The 10,299-nt window shown below is 37.5% G+C and overlaps 1 protein-coding gene across 1 annotated transcript; it reads left to right on the forward strand.

Moving 5' to 3' along the window:
- The first annotated feature begins 9,010 nt into the window (after positions 1 to 9,010).
- LOC104681156 (olfactory receptor 14A16-like) lies at positions 9,011 to 9,940 on the forward strand. The gene has a single exon (XM_010387373.1). It carries the CDS (start codon positions 9,011 to 9,013, stop codon positions 9,938 to 9,940), a length of 930 nt encoding a protein of 309 aa, XP_010385675.1.
- The last annotated feature ends 359 nt before the right edge of the window (positions 9,941 to 10,299 follow it).

Genomic DNA, 10,299 nt, shown 5'->3' on the forward strand with positions numbered 1-10,299 from the left:
GGAAACTAATATGTGGACATAATGATTTGAGGCAGCAAAACAACAAGAGGATGCAAGGACAGGGGCAAGACACAAAAAGGGGAACATAAGTTTTCAAAAATATGCATTGGAAAGTAGATGTAGGTTATTTAATTAGAGATAGGAACTCTACAGTTAAAAGTAATTTTTCGGCCGGGCGCGGTGGCTCAAGCCTGTAATCCCAGCACTTTGGGAGGCCGAGACGGGCGGATCACGAGGTCAGGAGATCAAGACCATCCTGGCTAATACGGTGAAACCCCGTCTCTACTAAAGAATACAAAAAACTAGCCGGGCGACCTGGCGGGCGCCTGTAGTCCCAGCTACTCGGGAGGCTGAGGCAGGAGAATGGCGTGAACCCGGGAGGCGGAGCTTGCAGTGAGCTGAGATCCGGCCACCGCACTCCAGCCTGGGCGACAGAGCGAGACTCCGTCTCAAAAAAAAAAAAAAAAAAAAAAAAAAAGTAATTTTTCAAGTTAAATGTATCTAGAACTATGCTATCAAATATCGCACCACTAGACACATGACTACTGTGTACTTTGAAATATAATTTGTATCACTAAGGAGCTAAATTAGTACTTTTAATTAATTTGCATTTAAAAATTGATAGTTGATTCATTTATTGGAACATTTTTAAGTGTCCTTGAAACAACCAGAGTATGAAAATCTATTTTTTTCAAATTTCATAAAGTCTAGATACAAATTATTTCCAGTGAAAGTTTAGTGTTCCACTTCCTGCCACACAGCCCTCCACTGGAGGGCTTCCTGACTGTGGCGTCCCCAGCAGAACTCCCCTACCAGAGCACCCCCGACCCATGGCACTCCTCTCTGGAGTGACCCCACCTGCAGGGCACCATGCCAGAACACCTCCCACCTATGATGCCCCTGCTGCCTCCACTGGAGCTTCTGTAACGGCAGTCCCCAATAATTTCCTACAGAATGCTGTTGCCAGTGGTCTGGGAGCACCTTGGCCCCTCCAGCCCAGCCAGAGATTGGCCTCAAGGGACAAAGTTTTGCACCAACTTTTATTTCTACCAATCATCTATGACAATTTCTATGGTTCTGCAGTTTCAGGACTACTCGATATTTGGCAGGCCTTTTAATTTTAGCCATTCTGATGGGTCTGCAGGGACATTTCATTATGTGTTTAAGATGCATTTCATTCATAATTAATGATTTTGAACACATTTTCAAATGTTTGTTGGCATTGCCTTTTTTTGTGTGCTGCCTCTTCAAGTTTTTTCATTATTGATTTATAGGAGTTTAAAAAAAATATTTTGGGTATGAGACCTTTGTTGGTTATTCGAGTTTCCTGTATCTTTTTGTACTTTTATCTTAGAGCCTATCTTTTTAACTGTCTTCATGGAAACGTAAGTCTTTAAGTGTGTTGTAATTGGTAAAAATTTTCCTTCATGGTTGGGTCTTTTTCTGTTTCATTGAAGGTTTATTTTTCTAACCTCATGAGAAATATTGAATATATTCTGCTATCTTGTGTTTAAAAGCTTTATATTTTACCATTAAATTTTAGATCAGTTATCTACCTGTAATTAATTTTTTGCACACTGAGTAAAGTAGGCATCAAATTTTATTTTTAACCATATGGACATTTAAATTACATTTAAAGGACATTAAATGCATCTTTTTCTCTGAAGTTCTACCTTGGCCACTGCTCATGTCATATATATGCATGGTATAGTTTTTGGCCTTTATATTGCCTATGCCTGAACAAATACCATAGTGTTGTAATGATTGTAATTCTGTAACATATTGATATTCATAGAGCAAATTATTTTTCCTTTGTGGTGAAAGTTTTAGCTCTTTTCACGTAATTTATATATGTTTTAGAGCAGACTGTAAATTTTCACACATATACATATAATATAGTTGGGATTTTTTGTTTTGTTTACTCTAATGTAATCACATTAAATCTATTGATTAAGGAAATTAATCATTTGGATCTTCAAATATATAAATATTGTGAATTTTTATTGGTCTTCATTCCTCAGTATATCTCTGACCTTCCTACTTACTTGCATAAATATTATTATCTAAGAAGAACACTAATTTTCTTTGGGACAAATTGGTTAGGGTTGAATTCTCTGAGGTTTCTTAATTTCTTCTATTTGTGGGGGATAAGAGTTTTGGATGTATTACGCCTCTTCAAAGCAGATGCCAAATCAAAATTTGCCATGGAAGATATCTATTGGTGGAGGACACTGTCCATAGATCTAGATCTTTATCATTCTCATATATCTTGATGGATATGCCATAAATGTAAGTCTCTTCTTGTTCTTTTTAATCTAAACTTAAGGGGTATACGTGCAGTTCTGCTACATGGCTATATTGCATAGCCACGGGCTAAGGTTGAGCACAGCTGCCTGAGACATACTTTAAAGTTGCCTCACGGAGTGCTTCAGAAAACAAAGGAGAGGCTCAAGTTTTTAAAGAAAAAGGAACAAATCAGGAAAGGGGGAGATTATGAAGTTATTTGTGAGACATTGGATATACATTGTGGAACTGTAGGGCAATAGTTACTCTCTTCAGTGTGTGGTATTTTATGGTTACTTCGTGTGTCAGTTAGTCTAGAGCCCGTGCAGAGAGTGGCTTCAAGAGATAACTATTTAGCTCAAGGGAAGGAGTAAGACACGACTGTTACTGCACTTCAATGCAGTTCTTGGCCTGAAAATTCAAGGGGCTAGCACTCCTCACATAAAAATATCTTTTCTTTCTTACCTGGAAAACTAAGAATAATAGTATATGGAAGTAATAAGATAATTCTATGATTACATTAATAAAGCCATTGTGATCTATATCTAGTTAGGTAATTATCACCTATGAAATGCAACAGAAAATATATCGAAAACTGATTAATAAATGATTACTTAAATCATTTGGAAAAGGAGCTAAGAAACATTCTACAGTGATGCTATGAAAACATACACATTTAAAATATTCTTACTGAGTCAAGGGGTTGAAAAGAAGGATGGTGGCTTGGGGGGAAATAGAAAGATGTGTCTTCTGGCTCTTTCTTTTTTTTTGATAGTATGAACCATAACGTAGTGAAGCAGAGAAAAAATCTTCCCTAAGCAAAACCCCAAAGCCAGAAACCTTAAAGGAAAAGAACAGTAGATTTAACTAGATTGAATAAAATCTCAAGGACAAAATGTAATCACAAAAAGAGTTTTAGAAAGCAGCTTTAATTTTTCTTTCTTTTTCTTTTTGTATTTAAGAAGCATGAGACCTACAGGACCTAAATTTTCTAATATATAGAAAACTTAAGCAAAGCAATAAAAATGAATAATATAGCGAGAAGTTATAAAAAGACATCAGACGAAAAAATTAAAACAAATGGCTCGTATACTTTGTAAAACTTGCCCAGACTGACTGACAAATATATGCACATCAGAACAAGGAGACATTTATTTCGCCTCTCATAATGTTAAGGAAGGATGGACCTAGATTAAAAAGTTGAAATAATCTGTCTTTTGAGACTGCCTTGCATCTCTGGGGATAAAATGAGGCAGCGCCTGTAAAGTCTTGTTCTTTCCAAGGGCAGGATGGTAGTTAATTTGGTTCTACTCCCAGGATATTTACTTAACCAATTAGGAGAATCACCTTAAAACTGGGAAAAACCATGGGCACAGCAGTTCATGGTTCTTGCCCTGTCTGGACGTGATTGTGGACATGATCATCTCTGCAGCTAAAAGAATCCAGTGAAATTCCTGCCATTATTGTTTTCCAACTTTTTTCTGTCCTTTTCTTTGCAACCCTACTTGGATGTCTTAACTTCTGTAAGTATTCACTTTTGTCTTTGGATTGTGAATAATTGGTCTACTTTGAAGCTCAGAAGAGTCAATGTGAGTAACATGGACAGAGTAAGAGAGTTATGACATTAGCTGTTAGTGACATTAGCTGGAAGCTCACAACAGCCATAGAAAGGGGGAGACTTCACCACACCACCTCCCTGGTATCCACTGGACTTTGATGGGTGGCATCCACTAGCGGAATTCAGAAAAAGGAAGGTGTGAAATCGGTTTTTATAAAGAAGGGTACCATGCTAGGTAGGAGGGTTACTGTATCACCTCTTCAGAAGCTTTATATGATGCCATCCTGGGATACAGCTGAGTAAGCCTGTGTTCTTAACATTGTATAGGACATCCTAGCATAGAAGCCTATGGTTTATGGCCACCTGTTTTCAAATCCAGCCCCCATACTTGTGTGACCAGGGGCTAATTGCTTCAGCTCCCCACAGGTCCAATTTCTCCATATAATTGGCATACAAGGGTTTGTTTTGAGCATTGATGTAAGTTATATCCAGTAATATTTGGAAACATCTTAGAATGTGGCTGGTGTCGGTAAGTGCTCTAGATCTCAAATTCCCAAGAGTACGTTTCTCAGACCATGAGTCATTCCTGCCTCTGACCATCCTGCCAAAATGCATGCCTTCTCAGGTCCCTTATTCTGAAGAAAATAAAACAACAACTTGTTGTTATTGAAGGATTAGAGTGTGGGAGGATGATCTGTATAAACTTCTTAATATATCCTCCTATACATAATCCATGGATCTGACCTCTTAGATACTTAAAACAAAAAAGGTGGACAGTTTACATCAAAATTATTTGTAAGCCTAGAAGTATTTTCAGAGGCTTAACAAAATACAAGTTTTAATTTCATTTCAACTGAGATTTGAGTTCATTTGTTTATCTGAATCAATATAATTTAAAAAACATTTTCTTTTTTTGATTTTAATATATATATTTTATTTATTTATTTTATTTTATTTATTTATTATTATACTTTAAGTTCTAGGGTACATGTGCATAATGTGCAGGTTTGTTACATATGAATACTTGTGCCATGTTGGTGTGCTGCACCCATCAACTCGTCAGCACCCATCAACTCGTCATTTACATCAGGTATAACTCCCAATGCCATCCCTAATCTCTCCCCCTCCCCATAATAGGCCCCGATGTGTGATGTTCCCCTTCCCAAGTCCAAGTGATCTCATTGTTCAGTTCCCATCTATGAGTGAGAACATGCGGTGTTTGGTTTTCTGTTCTTGTGATAGTTTGCTGAGAATGATGGTTTCCAGCTGCATCCATGTCCCTACAAAGGACACAAACTCATCCTTTTTAATGGCTGCATAGTATGCACACGTATGTTCATTATGGCACTATTCACAATAGCAAAGACTTGGAATCAACCCAAATGTCCATCAGTGACAGACTGGATTAAGAAAATATGGCACATATGCACCATGGAATAAAAAACGTTTTCTAATATCTTGCCTTGGTCTGAGATGGTTAAGAGTTTGCCATTGTTTTGACATGTATAGTTGGGATCTTCCTTTCTATAGCAGTCCAAGGAAGGGAAGAGAGACAAATGCCACTTCCACTCCAATCATAGCCATCAAAGCCAGGGTGAATCAGTCTATGGGAAGTCTGCTAGTATTTTAAGGAGCAAAGACATTCTTTCCCCTGTATAAACACTTCTAACCATGCATTGCTAATGCAAAGACTTTCTAAACACTAGTGGTAAGGTTTTCATTTGTATTTCATAATAAATAAAGATATCTATAAACAGTTTATGTCGAGACATAAGTTATGGTGATCGTCCTCACTGACGTCAGAACACCCTCTTGCAGGCCCTCTCTCCCAAGTCTTTAATTAACAGAAGAGTTTTCTATAGCACTGGGGTCTGGGACACGAACAGGTCTGAACAAGAAGAGCCACAGTGGGAAGGAGGCAGAGATAGGAGGCTTTCTGGGAGCATCTACTTCTATCTCCTTCTTAGTTTCAAAGCAAAGGCAGAAAAATTTATATTCACCCCTCTGTATCTAGCATTTTGCTCTTACATTGATTTTACTTTACTTTATTCAAGAACACATTCAAACCTCCCATTCATCTTCTTTCTCATGTCAGTTTGTGTTTTCTCTTTCCCTTTCATACCTATTATGACCACTTACTTCAAACCTTCTTTTAATAACTCATAGGTTTACTATTAAGTAATATCCTCTCTAGTTTCTCTGCCTCAAAAATATCTTCTCTGCAAAAGTGACCATATATAAAGAAAAGTTAAGTTATAGAAAATATGACTTTCATTATGCCACCTCCCCCTTAACCCCTGAAGTGCCCTTTGCTGTCAGCGAGGTGAAAGCTAAATCTCTCAGCCCATTGCTCATCCTTTCCAAATCTCTCATCCTCCTAGCCCACACCACATGCACAAACCTTTGCTACAAAGCATTCTACCTACACATCGCTCAGGTTGCTGAGGTCCTGCTATGTTCACAGTGTTCTTGTAAAGGAACAGTTGCTTAAAAAACCTCTGTTCCCTTTTCTTTTCCTAAATAGTATCCATTTTCCAAAAGTTAATTATTTCATTTCCACATCAAATTCACCTTGATTCCCTCGAACTTCTGAAGTACTTTGTGCCTTCCCTCATCTGGTCCAACAGACATCATCATACAAACTTATTACAATTGTAAGGAAGAAAAAATCAGTTGTTGAGAAATTAAAATGTATCATCAGAGTAGTAAATAATTAGAAGTAACTGGATTACCAAAGGAAATTTGGGATTGATGCTAAATTAATTTTGATTGCTGGAATTCCCAAAGTAGAAAGTAGAATTCAGAAGTAGAAAAGAAGAAAAGCATAAGCATTTTTGGGGTAGGGGCAACCACTTCTGACAGAAAAAAATGCAAAAGTCAGAAAGAAATTTTATGAATTGGGACACTCTAACGAGTGGTTCTCAAACTCTAGCATGCATCCTGATTATTTAAAGGGATGGTTAGAATACCTCTCACTGGGCTCCACTCCCAGAGTTCCTGATTCAGCAGATCTGAGGTGGGGACTTGAGACTGCCTTTCTAGCAAGTTCTCCCATGATACTGACATAGCTGAGCCAAGGACTACAGCTTGAGAACCACTGGTCAGGCCCGTGAAGAAGATTGTGATAAATGTTAAAAAGATATTTGTTGTAAATTCCAGTAAGAGATCAAAAAAAAAAAATTGACTCATTTGATCATGGATAATAAAATATTTTATTTTGTGTTTGTTTGTTGGCTGATTGGTTGCTTAGCTAGTTTCACTGTACGGCGTATCAGATGAGTTTAGGGAGAATATATAATTTCTGATTTCTCCTGCTGTGAACAGGCAGCCTGCGTGAAGCAGTCTTTTAGGGAATATGAAGTTTACAGTGGGAGAAATTACAATGAGACCCAGATAAATAGATTAGGAGAAAATACTTTTTGAGATAAGAGAACTCTGCTGGATACTATCTCAGCTGTAATTGACTTTGAAAAGCTAATTTTTACTTATTTTCTGAAGTGTGAATATGTCCCAGGCCAAACAGTGAATTCTACCCAATTTTCATTGTTGTGTAATTACATCTAATGATCGTTCATAGTGTACAAGCCTCTAGTGTTTTTTTTTTTTTTTTTCCATTGAGCATGTACACTTATCGCCAACACCAGCACTTTGTTGAATCTTATGTGGTTATCTGAATAATGGAGTTCAAAATGAAGGAGAGTGAGGGGAAACCAATAAAGAGCAAATTCTTGGATGCAGAAATTTTATCAAGATCTAGACAAAAAAACTTAGTTGTAAAAATTAATAATATAGTTTAGGAAAAACTAACTGAGCAAACAGCTATTAGATTAGAATCCGAAATACTGGGTAAAATCCTAAATCTACTTGATGTAGCCTCATAATGGGATCCTGCAGAGGTTACTTCCTCTCAACAATGCTTACGAATGGGTACATTAAACATGGTTTATTAAATGACACTGTTTCCAATGTTAGATGTTGCACTGCAAACTTATAAAGGAGGAAATAATTTTTTCTCTGAGACAATGAAGAAGGAATGGAAATATGAGCAGAAAGCAGCTTGGTGGAGAAATACAGGATTAATTTGCTATTCTCAGCCATGCAGATGATGAGGTAACCCATGGAGGATGGAAGGAATATGGACAGTGGTGAAAGCTCAGGGCAGGAAGAACAACAAAAGAAAAGGGAGAGCGGGCCAAACAGCTATGAACCAAAAGGAGAGCTTGTTGTCGCAGCTAACTAAATAGGAGCCTTGAACTAAAAACACATGGAGCAATTGCTGAAAGGTGACAGCATTAATGCTGAGAAATTTGCTAGAAGGTAAAGACTTTAACATGTAAGAAATGAATGTGAATATTATGTTGCACAGTTCAGATATTTCAGTTCTACTGAGGGACAAGTTTTCTTTGAACAAAATGTAATACAATAAAAAGAATGAAAAATGTCTCATATTTTTTCTGTGTCCCTAATAAATTGGAATGATGTTTCTAAGATCTCACAAGTTTTTTCATAAAATTTGACTGTAAGTGTCAGCAATCACTATCCATGTCAGATGTTAAAGGGTATTTTTTTTTAAAGAGGATAAAATCATGAGTCTCATATAAATATAAAACAAACACAGGTCAAAGATTTTATTTAACTCAATAATTAATAGGGGAATTTGCAAGATATTCTAACTGGTTCAGAAGAGAAATCAAAATACCACACATATAAGGGCAGATAAAGAAAGCTGAAATAAATTTACAAATAGATGTAAAATAGGTCTACCTATAGAACAATAATCAATCACATTACATCAGAATATAATTTGTATTTTTATGAGCAAGACTAATTTGCATATTAACAGATTCCTACAACTTCCAGAACTGTAAAGTAGCTCAAAGATAATAAAATACAACTAGACAGGACACTTAGTATTTTTCACTGTTGTTATTTTCTTATTACAAAGTTTTTCACAATTTTTCCTGACTGGCATAAGAATGAAGATTCGATGAGCAGAGGAAATGCTATTTGTTAAAGTCCTCCTTGTTCCTTGGTGATGTCTGATATGATCTTGAAGTTTTTGGCAGATGCACATGTGAGTGGGAGAAAGAGAAGTGAAGGAAATAAAACAGTAAACCCTTTTGTCCAAGTCTAAAACTGCTTACTTTATTTTTTACAGCAACTGGTAAAATGTCCAAAGAAATGAACAACTTCACCTTTGGGAGAACATTCTTCCTCATGGGGTTCTCTGACATTCGGGAGACCCAGATCCTACATTCTGTGCTCTTTTTGCTAATTTACCTGGTGGCACTGATGGGGAATCTTCTCATCATGACTCTCATCATCAAGGATCATCGGCTCCACACGCCCATGTACTTTTTCCTGAAGAACTTATCTTTCCTGGATCTGTGTCTCATTTCCATCACTGTTCCTAAGTCCATCACAAACTCCCTGATGAATTGCAACACCATTTCATTCCTTGGATGTGTGTGTCAGGTTTTTTTCTTTTTTCTCTTAGCCACTACAGAAGTAGCTCTTCTCACAGTCATGTCCTATGACCGCTATGTTGCCATCTGCCACCCGCTCAGATATGAGGTCAAAATGAGTAATGAAGTCTGTGTGCAGATGGCTGTCTCTTCATGGGTCGATGGAGGTCTCAATGCAATCCTGCACACAGCTTGCACCTTCTCTGTACCCATGTGTGGGTCTCCTGAAGTTCATCAGTTCTTTTGTGATGTCCCACAACTGCTCTCCCTTGCCTGTTCTTATAACATTGGTGAATTAGTAATTATTGGGCTCAGCCTCATGTTGAACTCTGGCTGTTTTGTGTTTATTGACATTTCTTACATTCACATATTCTCCACTGTGCTGAGGATGCCCTCCAAAAAAGGCAAGTCCAAAGCTTTCTCCACATGCCTGCCTCATCTCATTGTTGTGACTTTATTTCTCTCTTCTGGGTTTTTTGCCTATTTACGCCCTCTGCCTAAATCTCCATCACCCTTGGATTTGCTGGTTTCAGTGTTCTACACTGTGATGCCACCCATCATGAATCCCTTCATCTATAGCCTAAGAAATAAGGATATGAAGATGGCACTCAGGGAACTACAAATTAGTAGATAGCATCTTTCAAATTAGAAGAGTTATTCTCACATACAACATCAGCTTTTCATAATCATCTAAACCATATGGTTACACAGTCTGGCTATAATATTGGGCATCTAGAGTAAGAGTTCTCATGAAAAATGTGGTGGCACTCATTGGAGTGCTACTGAGAAGTGCCCTTATGCCCAGATCGAGTGTGTGGTAAGGCCAGTAGTGTTCCACTCGTAGAAGAAGTATGCCTTGTATGTATCACCCTAGTGGGAGCTCCTTTGTTTCTGACAGCTGGACAGGATGCTGGGACATTGGAGAAAAACGTGGACATTCCCAGAAAAACCAAATGTATGGTCATTCTTAACAAAGGTGATATCTGAAATGCT

Source organism: Rhinopithecus roxellana, chromosome 8 (genome assembly GCF_007565055.1).
Source record: "Rhinopithecus roxellana isolate Shanxi Qingling chromosome 8, ASM756505v1, whole genome shotgun sequence".
In the NCBI taxonomy this organism is placed as follows: domain Eukaryota; kingdom Metazoa; phylum Chordata; class Mammalia; order Primates; family Cercopithecidae; genus Rhinopithecus; species Rhinopithecus roxellana.

Excerpts from the sequence above, each read along its gene's own strand:
- LOC104681156 (XM_010387373.1), top strand. The coding sequence starts at position 9,011 with ATGTCCAAAGAAATGAACAACTTCACCTTTGGGAGAACATTCTTCCTC.